At 32.9% G+C, this 14,657-nt stretch overlaps 1 protein-coding gene across 1 annotated transcript; it reads right to left on the bottom strand.

Annotated features, from left to right (window-relative positions):
• Nucleotides 1-4,948: 4,948 nt before the first annotated feature.
• Nucleotides 4,949-6,318, bottom strand: LOC129892392 (organ-specific protein S2-like). Its single transcript, XM_055967960.1, has 2 exons — nucleotides 6,250-6,318; nucleotides 4,949-6,088 (listed from the first exon to the last, which is right to left on the bottom strand). The coding sequence occupies exons 1-2, from the start codon at nucleotides 6,316-6,318 to the stop codon at nucleotides 5,192-5,194; spliced, it is 966 nt and encodes a 321-aa protein (XP_055823935.1). The 3' UTR covers nucleotides 4,949-5,191.
• Nucleotides 6,319-14,657: the final 8,339 nt, after the last annotated feature.

Genomic DNA, 14,657 nt, shown 5'->3' with positions numbered 1-14,657 from the left:
AAATCACAAAGATGATCATACCACTTGTAAAATGATAGTGGCAGGATTTACGGGCCAACATCGAGGTTGGTGGGATATTTTTTTATCAGAATACGCTCGCACTACTAGTACTACTTTGGTAAAAAGAGAAGTAACTACTGAGGCAGTTGTTTCAGAAGAAGAAACGTCTCAAAGACCTGTCAAAAATATTCGACAAGATGCAGTTTATACACTGGTCCTAACTATTTTAGAACATTTTAACGGTAGAGTTACCAATCAAAATGAAACGCTTCGAACTCTTCTAAATGGACTTCGTTGTAGACATTTAAGAGAATTTAGGTGGTATAAAGACACCTTTCTGAGTAGATTAATGGACTTACCCAAAAATTGATACTAAAACCATATATGATTATGGATGGTATGATAAATTTTCAACCAAACAGTTAATAAAAACAATTGAACAATGTTTAGCTCTTAATTCTGATGAGCAAACTATTTGTTTATTAAATAAATAAGATATTGAATCTTATAGATCTAAATTTAATTTTATGCATATAGGCATGGTGCAGATTGCTTTTAAACTTCTAACTCTTAAAGGGTTACTTGAAACGTTTCCAGTTGCATTCATAACTAAGCCAGTTACTAGAGATATTAATGCTTTGATTAATATGAAACAAAAGCATGTTGATTCTTTACAACTGGAAATATACAGTATGAATATTTTTAATACATTACGTCCTACAAAGGTACAGAAAAAAATTAAGTTAATAACTGAATAACTGGCAATTGATATTTGTACCGATCATCCTAGTTCTTTTTAGAATAGAAAAAAACATATTGTGACTTCCATATGAAGATAACTTTAGTGAATATGACATTTCCACTAAGTCACATCCTTGTCAAATGAATGCTGAGTTAGTGGAATTTTGCAAAAAGGAGATTGATAATATTTTGCAAAAAGGTTTGATAAAGCCATCAAAATCGCCTTGGTCTTGTACTGCTTTTTATGTCAATAATGCACCAAAAAAAGAATGTGGCGTTCCTAGATTGGTTATCAACTATAAACCATTAAATAAATTTTTAAAATGGATTAGGTACCCTATTCCAAATAAAAGAGATTTATTATCTCGATTATATGTTGTCAATATATTTTTCAAATTTGATTTAAAATCAGGATATTGACAAATTCAAATCTTTAAAGAGCATACTTATAGGACTGCTTTTAATGTTCCTTTTGGGCAATATAAATGGAACGTTATGCCTTTTGGATTAAAGAATGCCCCCTATACTATATATACGTACTATATATATCAAGTATACTAACATTATATTATCTATTATAGTGATATACTTACAATGTATATCTAATATACTCACAATATACTATCTATTATAATAATATACTTAATGTTATATATTATATATATACTTACAATGTGTATCTAATATACTCACAATTTATAATCTATTACTTACCTTATATATTATATATATACTTACAAAGTATACCAAATATACTCACAATATATTATCTATTATAATAATATACGTACATTATATTATATATACTTACAATGTATAACAAATATACTCATAATATACTATTTATTATAATAATATTTTTTCAAGTATTGAAATCTTATAGTGACTACAAATTTATTTTTTCTTAGATGATTATGTAAAGTAAAAATAATTATTTAATTGAATCATACAAAATTTGTAGGGAAAAAAATTTGACTTTATTAATATATTGATAAATTTTAAAACATACAAGTTACAAACTTACAATTAGTTGTATGTAATAAATTGTAACTTCTACATATTTCGAATTATTTTCTCCAATTCATCTATATTAACATTAACAGGAACATTAACAAGAATTGACTCATAATTTTTAAAATTAACAAATTCGTAATTTGGACTAGCTTGTGCCGAAGGATCTCCAATTGACATTATTTCTTCAAGTTCTTCATCTTCTTCTGTATCTTCTGCTCTTCCATTATCCCTACGCTCTGATCTAATCCAATATCTGAGGCAAACAAAAACATTCATGGCATTGCTCCCAAAGAGTGTCGATTGTCTCCGATCTGCTGTCTTCTACAGTTGACATTGGAATATTTAGATATTATTTTTGATTGTTCTTCCACCATTCCAGTGTAGTGACACTATTTTCATCATAAGCCTCTAGAGCCTGTCTCAAATAATAATTAAGCTTGTCTCGATTTATGCTCTATTGTGAAGTAGGCCGTATTCTATTCTAAATAGATAAATTAGAAAAACTATGGGCAGGCATACCGTGTGCCTGCCTTTAGAAGATGGTGCTCATCAGAAGGGCGAGATAGAAGAACAGTATGACTAGAGGTAGCATTATCAAGTAAATCGATATAATGATAATATAATATTTGAATATAATTATTTGTATCACTCATCGCCTTAAAAATACTAGGCTTTTCATCTTTTTCAATTTCTATAAAAGTATATATAAGGCCAACACATTTGGACATAGTATTAAATTTCATATACGGATTGAACATAGCACCAATTAAATTAATAGGAGGAATATGAAAAAAAATATTTTTTAAATTTTTCTATCATTTCAGCAATAGCATTTTTGTAATTAACTTTGTTTTTATATTTCATAAGCAATATAGAAATTTTGGCTAAATAAGCTAAAATATTAGAAACATTAGGATAATAAGCACCGAAAAATTCAAGAGTAGCCAAATAAAAGTTTTCTAAAAATATAACAACATCATTAATTTTAGTCCAATCAGATTCTTCCAACATGACTTCGGAAAATTTATATGTATATTGATTAAAATTTGTAGTTATAGGGGTTTTATAAATATTACAAGTCTTTAAAAAATCGTAAGTCGAATTCCACCTAGTCTCAATTTCTTCGAACACTAATCTAGGTCTAAGATTATTTTCCTCGCAGTTTCTTTTAAATTCTTTAAGTCTATCTATTCTATTATTTCCTTGAGTAAAACCAACTGTATGCCTAATTTTTTCAATTGTTGGCTCAAAAAAATAAAGACCATCTTTTTATAATTAAATTATATATATGACAAGCACATCTAATATGAAAAATATCAATTAAAGGGGGGGGAGCTCAGTTTTCAAAGAATTAATAGAAGCGGTATTGTTAGATGCATTATCAAAAAAAATACATAAAACTTTGTATTCAAGACCATAATATTTTGCAACCATTGATATAGAATCAGAAATAAATTGTGCATTATGTCTTCGGTCTTCATCATATTGAAATGCTAAAATACATTTTTGCATAAAAAAATCACTATCTATTCAATGACAAGTAACAGTTAAATAATTATTTTTATTTATAGAACAATCAAGATCAGAAGTAAGTGAAACTCTACATAAAAGATTTATTAATAACCAACGTAAATAATATGCATATTGTCCATGAAGTCTAAAAATATCTGATCTACAAGTACTTTTAGGAATACCGTTAAACATGGATTATAAATTGATTGTATATAATAAATAAAAGCATCAGAAGAAGCAAATGAAAAAAGTAGACAACCCACAACTATCATTTTCTCTATCTCTTCACGGTCCCTCATTTTATTATACGTCCCCGTTAATTTTCCGGTTTATGGGTTTATTTTACCTTGAACTAGCCTAGTAGCAACCCCTATTCGTTATTTCCAACCAGGATACTCATTGTCTAGATGTCTAGTCAATTGACCCGTTCCACTTCTATTACCCCCGGTCTTATGCTCGAATTTTTTTTGACACTCTTTACATTGAACTTTAGTTGTTCCGGCTATGCGTTCAAAATAATGTCATACTAAACTGGTTTTTTTTTTCTTTTATAGGTCGTGGAGGAAGATTAACATTTCTAGATTGAGCATTACCTAAATTTACATCAGGACTAGTTGGTGTAACATTCACATCATCATTATCATCTTGTTCTATTTCTACTTCAAATTCATTTGGTTCTTCTGTATCGTAAGTTTCTTGATATTCATTTTCATTCATATCATGTGCACCTACACCTATTTCTCCAAATTCACTAGGTGGTGCTTCAGGCATACACGAATAATTTCTACTTGTACTACCTCTATCAGAAATGCATTTTTTTCTTACTACTACTACCTTCGCCGGACACAAATTTTTAACACTTTTACCTATATTTTTTAATCTATCCATTATGCAAATTAAACTAATAAAAATTATAAACAAAAAAATTAAATATTTAACTATACTAGAATTAATTTACTAAATAAAAGCATGAGAAGGAATGAGTATACCAAATTGCCAGAATCAAATAAAGAATCGTAAAATTGATGAAATATTGAACACTTGAAAGTTAAAAATTTCTACTTGATGTTGTTGATTGCAAAAAATAATAAAAGATTGATTTCACTTTAAGAGAGAATTGAGAAATTAAGAGAATTAGATGATTGTTGGTGGGAAAAATGATTCAATGTTGTAGTTATTTATAGGAAAAAAAAATTGATTAGTAATTTTGTTTGTTTTTTTTTTAAAAAAAGGGAAAATTTCAGATTTGGCCGTTGGGCCCATCGACTCTTTTTTAAAATGTGGCCCAAAATTAATTTCAAAAAAAATAAATTGGCGAATCAGGCCAGTGGGCCGATACAGGTCTCTTACCTGGGCCGGTCTTACCGGTCAATGGCCAAAAAATGACCGGACCGGCCCAATTTGTTTTTGTGTTGGGCCGGTATCCAGTCCGATCTCCCTCACGCCGAACCCTTAATGGGTCGGTCTTAGGGGGCCGGTTAGGGGGCCAACCGGCCCAGTTGACAGGTTTATATAAAATGATGAGAGTGATTGGAGAGTAAGGAAAAATGGTGATGGTTTGAAATTGAGGCGAGAGAGAGGTGGATGGCATGGCTTCTAATACTATATTAAATCACACACACAAGCACGCAACAATTGTGATAGGCTAAATCCTTCAAATAGAGGTGATCCAATACTAAGCTCTCTAAGAATAGGGACAATTTGTACGCAATGAAACAACCATTACATTAAATTCAAGAAATACTATATTACAAATGTTACAAGAAAACTAAATGACACCCAATGCCGCTGCAATGTCAATCAGTTACACAATAACATTTGACATTTGTTGAAAAGACTTTTCTTCTTTGAGACTAGCTTCATTATTATGATAAGAAATTGCAGTTGGTCTTGGTTCAAAATTCTTAGCAAATGATGATTTTTCTTATTTGAGACCAGCATCATCATGATAGTTAGCAAATAGAGTCGGCCTTGGTTCAAAAGATATTTCTTCTTTAAGACTAGCTTCACTTTCACGGTATGAAGTTGCAGTTGGTCTTGGTTCAAAAGACTTTTCTTCTTTAAGACTAGCTTCATTGTCATGGTATGAAGTTGCAGTTGGCCTTGACTCATAAAAATTTTCTTCTTTAAGACTAACTTCATTATCACGGTATGAAGTTGCAGTTGGCCTTGGTTCAAAATATTTTTCTTCTTTAAGACTAGTTTTATTATCAGGATATAAAGTTGCATTTTGCCTTGGTTCAAAAAATTTTTGCTCTTTTAGACTGGCTTCATTATCACGATATGAAGTTGCAGTTGGCCTTGACTCAAAAAAAAAATCTTCTTTAAGCCTAACTTCATTATTACGGTATGAAGTTGCAGTTGGTCTTGGTTCAAAAGACTTTTCTTCTTTAAGACTAGCTTCATTGTGACGATATGAAGTTGCAGTTGGCCTTGACTCAAAAAAAAATTCTTCTTTAAGACTAACTTCATTATTACGGTATGAAGTTGCAGTTGGCCTTGTTTCAAAAAAAAATTCTTCTTTAAGACTAGTTTTATTATCACGGTATGAAGTTGCAATTTGCCTTGGTTCAAAAGACTTTTCTTCTTTAAGACTAGCTTCATTATCACGGTATGAAGTTGCAGTTGGCCTTGATTCAAAAGTCTTTTCTTCTTTAAAACTAGCTTCATTATCATGATATGAAGTTGCGGTTGGCCTTGGCTCATAAGGAACGTCATACCGAGGCATAAGACGCTCGATGGCCACGGGCATGGGCTCATTTTGCATCACAATTCTCCAATATTCTCCAGGGTCTCTTCTTGCATCTGTGCTGCTTGCATACTGCACAAAAAGGCCACAGACAAGAAAATAACGGTACAAATCAAAATGAAATATTTACATTTGTTGACTTTATTTAAAGTTAGCTAAACTTTAAATAGAGGTACCTACAATTACTTTGAAATAAGCTAACTGTTTAAATATTTTTTTAGAATTTAACTTACCAGAGCAAGTGAAATGAGCAGGACAAGAGCAACACGTGATGTCATGTCTTCAAAAGGGGTACAATTCATATGTTTTTGCTATTGATATTTTCTTGGTTCATCCCGAGTATATATAGACAAGTTGGGCAAGTAGAAAACAATATAATAGATTATTATAAATCGTCTTTGAATTTGTCGCGTCAATCCATCTATCACTAAGGCAAATAAAAAAGGACTAAGAGCTGATCCTTGATGCAGCCCCAAGGTGATGATGATTATTTTACAATAAAAATGTTATTCGTTAAAACTATTATAGTAGAGTAGATATTGCTTGGTGAGTGAAGTCTTTTTCAAATTTGTTTTTAACATTATCACTATATTATATTTAATAGTAATAATATATTATGGGTATTTATAATTAACGCTTTATATAAATATTGCCAAATCTAAAAGCAATGGCATTAACTCAATTATCGCTAAATATTTTTACGACAGTAAAAGAAAAATTTATTGCCACTAAATGTCTCTTTTGTTATAGTGAAGGTGTAAAAGTAAAGCCCCACAAATTTTAAAATTTATTAGATTGATGGTTCCTTTTAAACAAGGTTTGATACATCTACCGTATGTTTCAATTTAACACATGAATACACGATATAATATTTCTATCAGATATTTTTGGTTCAAATTTTGAATTTTATTTATACATGTTCTCAAATATATATTAATTAGTTAAGTGAAGCACATAAAACATATCATTTTCTTTAACTATACACGTCCACCACAATTGGAACATGCCCAAAGTTTTATAGTTTATTGAAACTAATACTTATAATTAGTGAAGATGACATATTCTAAGTCATTTACTTGACATATATTTGTTTTTGCACTACAACAAATAAATAATTTTTTGCGATAATTATTTAGCGATAATAATATATAATAATTGATATATTATATTTAGCAGCAATAATAACTTTGAATATTTATAATCAACACTCTCTTCCTCTTTCTTCATTGGATTTTATAATCAACCTCTAGGCTCTAGTATTTTGGTATGCCCATTAATAATTATGGCCTATTTATAATGCTTACTAATTCAATATAAGTTTGATCTTTTGTCACCAAAAATAAAATAAAATAATTATTGGCGTGATATATGCTTGATTGTGCTTTTTCAACCACTTCAATAATTTAGTTTCTATCTCTACACTAGTTTGGTAGAAGTCTGAGCTATGCCGGGCCTAATTGGCTCGAAACTAAAGCATTTAATAGCAAATATTTAAATTAAAATGAACGTCGAAGATATGTAATTTATTAATGCATCATCTTAATATATTTTGATATCTTGTATATGAATTGCAATTTGCTCATTAGGTAAAATTATATAAGGATGGAGAAAATTTAGTAAATTTTCATAAATTGTGATATATTCATATTTAAAAGAAAAAAATGCAAGTTTAAAAATTGAAATTACCTTACCACTTAATTTTTTAAAACTATACATTAATAATTTATTTGAACTCTCGTATGGCCATAAGGGCTATTTCACTTCAACACGAGAAAATAATATGTATATAATACAAATAAATTAATATGAAAGAGAAAATAGCGGGCCCCTTATATTTTTCGATGTTCAACTGAGGTACCTTGATTCACTTACAAGAATTTCACTTGATCACCTCCCCTTCTCACAAGTGTCAAATTACTTAACTTAATTAATTGTCTCAGATTGACTATCTTCTCCCGATCTCAAATCATTAGATAAAAATTGGTAGCCTCAAATCTCTATTGGTAATCTCTTTTCCTAATCTATTACCTCTTTGATCTGGCAAGTAAAGATTTGTGGAACGTTCTAATGTTGAGCACCGTTAAAAAGCAATTTATAATGCCCTCCAAGGTCATTTTCGTGCTTTTGCATGGTTTTTACCATTTTACCTCTTTTCGTAGCATCTTTATAGCTCTTATGTGATGTTGGGATGGTTGTCACACTCCCCAATGTGTTCGGTTGAGTTTTAAGGTAATTTGGCGATTTTAGACGCTTAAGGTTTGAAAGAGTTGACTTTAGTCAACATCCGGAGATTCGAGCATTGTATGAGAATTTTGACGGTTCCATCAGCTCCGGAAGGTCCATTTTGGTCTAGGAGGAAGGTTGGTTTGAATTTTGGGGTCTTCGTTTTGAGGTTGTGAAACGTCGAGTTTGGTCTAGAACGACCTTTGGTTCGGTTCCCAAGGTGCTCAGAATGTACGAATATGTAATATGGCAGAATAAAACATGCATCAAGGTAAAATCATATCAGTTCAGATATTTCAAATCAGAAAGATGAAGAACTCAATCAAGATGTCATAAGTCTAAAGTAAGAATAAGGTTTAGACATAGACCAATCATAAGCAATCCAATCGAGTCACTAGAGTACTATCAAGACTTATCTGGGAGTTTCTCTTATCCGAGAACAATCACTATGAGCTAGTGATCGTACAAAAGGCTCATTGTTATTGCCACAACTGTCCAATACTCTTCCAGGATAAAGGAGAAATCATCCAATCATGGATCCAATCAATCAATCAAGTCCTATCTTTTCAAGAGAATAAAGTAGGGAAACAACCGACTTTAACAGTTCAATCCTCTCTTATGTTTGGCTACGTAGTTATTGAGTTCGACTGATTTCTTACTCTTATCTAATTTCGTGCTCGATACTCCTCCCAAGACTTAATGCTCATAAGACAATCAATTCCAATTAAAACACTCAATACATCTCATATGGGCTCTTATCAATTCATCAGTTCTATCAAATCTATCCTTTCAACTAATCAATTATCCAATCATTTATTTAAGAGTAGTTAGTCTCACATTTTTTACCACAGTCAGTTAGGTTCAATCATTTGGGTCCAAGTTATGAAAATATAAAAGACCTTCAAATTTATTAAGACTATCATCATATTCATATCTCATATTCATATTCAAGCACTCACAATTCAAGGCTCTAGACTAAATCATTAAGTATAGACATTTAATTATGATCAAAATATAAGTAGGGTCTTATGAAATAAAATATGTAACTATTTGTTCAAGAATTCAAGTCATGGAAATCATCAATCCATTAATACTGTGTACAAATATTCTAGAGTTTAGAAAACTTCAAGAAAACATTCATGGAAGGTTTTAGTATTTCACAATTCCATCAAACACATCTATGGGGCACATGAAAGAACACAATCCATGTTTTAGTTGGCCTTACATACCTGCAAACGAAGAATATCTCATCAAAAATCAAATACCTCACTTGAAAACCTTGAACCCTATCTCTTCTCATTCTCTCTAATCTCTTTTCTCAAAAGTTTTTAAGTGTTAATGAGAGATAACTAGCACTAGGAACTTATATGGGGCGGATTCTAGTCCCAAAAGGACGTGGGTTAGGTATAAGAGGGGTAGGGAAAGGTCCAGAATAACCTTATTAATAAAATATCTAAAAAATAGGATTGGTCAGTACTGGTGCGCCGCTCCAGTCCCCAAACTCCTGAAGCATGTTTCGGGTGCACTGATGGCGCACCGAGCCAGACCCTAAACTACTACAACACTAGTCTTCGGTAAAATAGTCATAACCTTTTACTCTGACTTGGAATGAGGAAAACTTGGTGGTGTTGGAAGGAGAACTCAAAGACATTTAATTTGATAGGTCATGGGACACCTAACACTTAATATTTTGAAAGTTATGGTCATTTGAAGTTGACCCTTATATAACCTTATATGAAAGCTCAATCGGTAAAGGATATTTAAACTCGACATAGTACTAGAGGTTCCTCATGACCCTAATTCACCTGTAATACACTTCAAATACTTAGGAATGGATCCTAAAATATATATACAATTTGGTTTCATCAGGCTCGGGCCTATCCGCATAAGAAGAATGGCTCGGGTCTTAGCTTAAAAAGATTTTGGGGTATAACAATATCTCCCCTTGGGATCATACATCCTCGAATGATGAGTAAACCAAGGATAGAATCGAGGAAAGAATAACAATCAACACTCAATCATTCAACCAATTAAATGCTCGAAATAATAAACTATTCAAACTCAAGGATGGACATACCAATTCAAATCAAGAAAAGCGACATTACCTCAACATTCTCATCGATAGGTACGAATAGATGTAGATATTTGGCTTTTATATCTTCCTCAGCTTCCCATGTGGCTTCTTGAACAAATTGATTCCTTCACAAGACTTTACCTGAGGCAATCTCTTTGGTACTCAATTTTTGAACCCGACGTTCAAGAATTTAGACCAGAATCTCTTCATAGGAAAAGCTATCCTTAACTCCAATACTATCAATGGGAACTACCAATGAAGGATCTCCTAAGCACTTATTCAAAATTGAGATGTGAAATATTAGATGAATAGAAGCTAACTCAAAAGGTAACGCCAACTCATAAGTGACTCTCCCAATCCTTCTCATAATCTGGTAAGGACCAATGTATCGGAGAAAAAGCTTTCCCTTCTTTCCAAACCTCATGACATCATTCATGGACGACACTTTCAAGTACAACCAATCATTCACCTCAAACTCTAAGTCTCTCCTCCTCACATCAGTATAAGATTTTTAGTGGTTTTTTGCTATTTGCAGCCTCTCTGAAATAAACTTCACCTTCTCCATAGATTGGTGAACAAAATCATGCCTAATCATCTCAGCTTCACCAACTTCAAATCACCCAATTGGTGATCTACATCTTCTCCCATACAAAGCTTTATAGAGAGTCATATGAATACTTTCGTGATAGCTATTGTTGTATGGAAACTCAATAAGAGGTAAGTGATCATCTCAATTACCTTTGAAGTCAAGTACACATGCCCTCAACATATCCTCCAATGAATGAATAATGCGCTCTTCCTGGCCATATCTTTGGGGATACAAGGCTTTACTAAGATTCACCTTTAAACCTAGTTCTTTCTGAAAAAGATCTCCAAAATTGGAAGGTGAATCGAGTTCCTCTGTATGAGATGATAGACAAGGGAACCATGCAATCTGACAATCTCTTAGATGTATAATCTGGCATAATCCTCTATGGTGTCTATCATCTTAACTACCAAGAAATGGGCTAATTTGGCCATTCTATCCATAATAACCCAAATCAAATCATGTTGCTTTTGGGACCTCGACAAACCTATAATAAAGTCCATATTGATAATCTCCCACTTTCATTTAGGGATCTCAAAGTTCTAAGCCAACTCACATGTCCTTTGATGCTCAACTTTAACATGTTGACAATTCGGGCACTTGGAAACAAATTCAACAATATCTCTCATCATTCCACTCCACCAATAGATTTCTCTTAAGTCATGGTACATCTTTGTAGAACCAGGATGAATATAGTATCTGGAACTATGAGATTCAACCATAATCCTTTCTCATACATCATGAATATTTGGGACAAATAATCTATTATAGTACCTCAACACACCATCTTCCCCTTTGGAGAAAATCATCACCTTCTGTTTGTGAACAACTTTCTTCAACTGAAAGGAGGATAAGATCTTGGCCTTGCCTCTGTTTCCCCTCTACCACAAGGGATGATGCAGACCCATTCTAGACATTAACACCACCTTTATTATTCTTGTCACGACCCAAGTCTAGGGCCTAGACGTCACATGGCGAATGAAGTACCTAGAGGTACTTCATCCAAGCCTCTTAGCATATCATTAAGCTTTTTATCGGTAATGACAATCAAATAAGCAGTAACGTAAGGGATAACACTACTAAGGGATTCCACATAAAATAAGAGTCCAATTTATTTAAAGATCATACATTTTGTCCAACCATACCTTCTACTTTAAAGACTTGGCGAGGCTAAGACATGTCTCTAGCTCACCCCAAGATATAAGTCAAAAGTACCTAAATAGTCTATACAAAACATAAGCTAGAAAGATAAGGATGTTGTTTCCGAATCATGGGAACTCACCAAATTGTAGTAGCCTTCAATGAAAAACAAAGCCATGGTGAGGAGAGTATAGAGCATAGCCAGTCCCTACATGATGATATCATGTGGGTAAAAACATGCGTTAGTACTTTGAATGTACTAAGTATATGAGCATTCTATATAATGAAACTATTAAGATATTTATAGAAATATGCATAAATGAATGCATGTATGATAAATCATCATATGTAAGCTTAAAACATTCATTTTGTGGGAAGGTGACTGTAACCGACATTTAATACTATGAGAGCTATTATATGGAATCCAACATAACCCCCTACATTGGCATAGGGAGACTTCTTTCTCGATAGAACTCCGTCAACTTTAATCATTTCTTTAACTTTGACAGCTAATTGGGGATCCACTAGCCTAAATAACCTACAAGGGCTCCTATGTTGGTGCATAGTTAATGCAACATGAGACTTTATTTAAGGACCCCTTAGGTTGAGTCTCCATGTCCATGCTACATTCGGTGCTAGGTCAATCCCACAGAATAACATTTATATATCATAATAGCATAAACATCTATATAACTTTAGACATCAAATTATCTTTTGGTGGAATAGCTCATTAAAACATTTCATTTGATTCAAAATGTGAGAATTGTCGTTTCACATTGAATTCTTTCTTTGGATAAGAAGCTCCTTCATCATCATTCAATCATTTCATATGACTCCCTTAAACATAAACATTCACCTCATAAACTTTCATTTGGAGTCAATGCTTTTCATTTCAACTTTAATTAAACATAAGGAAAACTAGTTGGGTTAATTTCATAACCTTCAAATGCATTTAAACAATACTAGTATTCATGAGAGTGATGGAAATGCATCAAATTAAACATCTTAAAACAACCTACCAGATACGCTTTAAAACCACTTCCAAGCCTTCATATAAGAACCTTAACAAATCCTTTTTTTCATTAAATTGAGATTCAATATACATCAATATAAGTAAATAAACTTCAAATATATATCATAATCTATGTATTTAGAGTCATCATGTGAAAAGCCATAAGAATTCATTATTTAGAATTTGAAATATCAAGTTGAGGAAACCATTTGGGCTCCATTGATGGAAGAACCCTTAGATGAAACTCACATACCTTGAGGAAACAAAATCCCTAATGAAGACTTAAGGAGGAAGGAGACTTGAAAATGCCTTGAGATAAAACCCTAGTTTGGGTTGAAGTTCTTGGGAGAGCTTGAGAAAAGAGAATTTGAGTGTCTAGAGTATAAGTATGAAGAATGAGGGTTTTAGAGGGTTTAGGATCTTTAGATGAAATAATTCATCCCTCAAAACGACTCCATTTTGATTTAAAATGCAGGAAAAAACTTAAATGTCCCTCTTAAAATCTAATCAGAACTGGCTTCATGGGACTCTTCATGGTCCGTGGTGCTCACCACAATCTATGGTGGGGTCCCATGGTAAAGGACATGGAAAAGTATTATGGAAAGCCTGCAGGGCAGGACTTTGAAGTTTCTCCACAGAGCCCCTTCACGGTCCGTGAAGGGCACAATGGGTCGTGTAAGGTGGCCATGGTGTAGGTCCTCTAGGAAGCCTATAGAGTGACCACCACGGAGACATACCAAGGTCCCTAGAGTGTTCTACCATTCGTGGTGATCATCTGTGACCCTTGTCTTGGGGAATTTCCTGAGGGTCTTGGGGAGGGGTTACCACGAAGGGCTTCACGATCTGTGGTGCTTATCACAGTCCATGGTCCTCCATCGTAGTCTCTTCCCTATAAGTCTGAGTCTCTGAATCTCTACCATGGTTTCTTACCATAGTTTGTGATTCTTACCACGACCCATGATGTCTTCTGTGGTCAACTCCCGGTGCTAGTTTTTGCAATTTTCTGAGATTTTTCTCATTTGTTCCTTAGTTTAGGACCTTCTACATTTCTGTGGTATTACAATATCTCCCCCTTGGGAATATTCATCCTTGATTAAGAATAATTAGCATAGGAGAGGACCTGGCACGAGGTATAGCAACCCAACATAAATACAATGACACTTGAAATGCATCAAATGAGATCTTTAAACCTTAGCATAAATCATAACTTTAAAATTCAACTTGATGAATATGCAAGCATATGAAGACTTAGGAAAAATGAAGCATAAGAGTCTTAAATACTTTAGCCTGAATAACTTAGTACCTTAGGCCTGAGTAGAGTGAAAGAGAAGAGGGTAACATTTCGTCATATCTGCTTCTGCTTCCCATGTAGCTCTTTCAACTTGTTGATTCCTCCAAAGGACTTTAACGGATATTAATTCCCTGTTCCTCAATCTCTTGACTTGCCAGTCCAAAATTTCAACCAGAACATCTTTATAGGTAAAATTTTCTTCAATATTCACTATCTCCAAAGGCACAATGGAACTAGGATCTTCCACACATTTCCTCAACATAGACACATAGAACACTGGATGAACCATGGTCATTTTCAAAGGTAATTCCAACT

The sequence above is a fragment of the Solanum dulcamara genome, chromosome 6 (assembly GCF_947179165.1).
Source record: "Solanum dulcamara chromosome 6, daSolDulc1.2, whole genome shotgun sequence".
Taxonomy (NCBI): Eukaryota; Viridiplantae; Streptophyta; class Magnoliopsida; order Solanales; family Solanaceae; genus Solanum; species Solanum dulcamara.
This window is presented reverse-complemented; position numbering and strand designations above follow the sequence as displayed.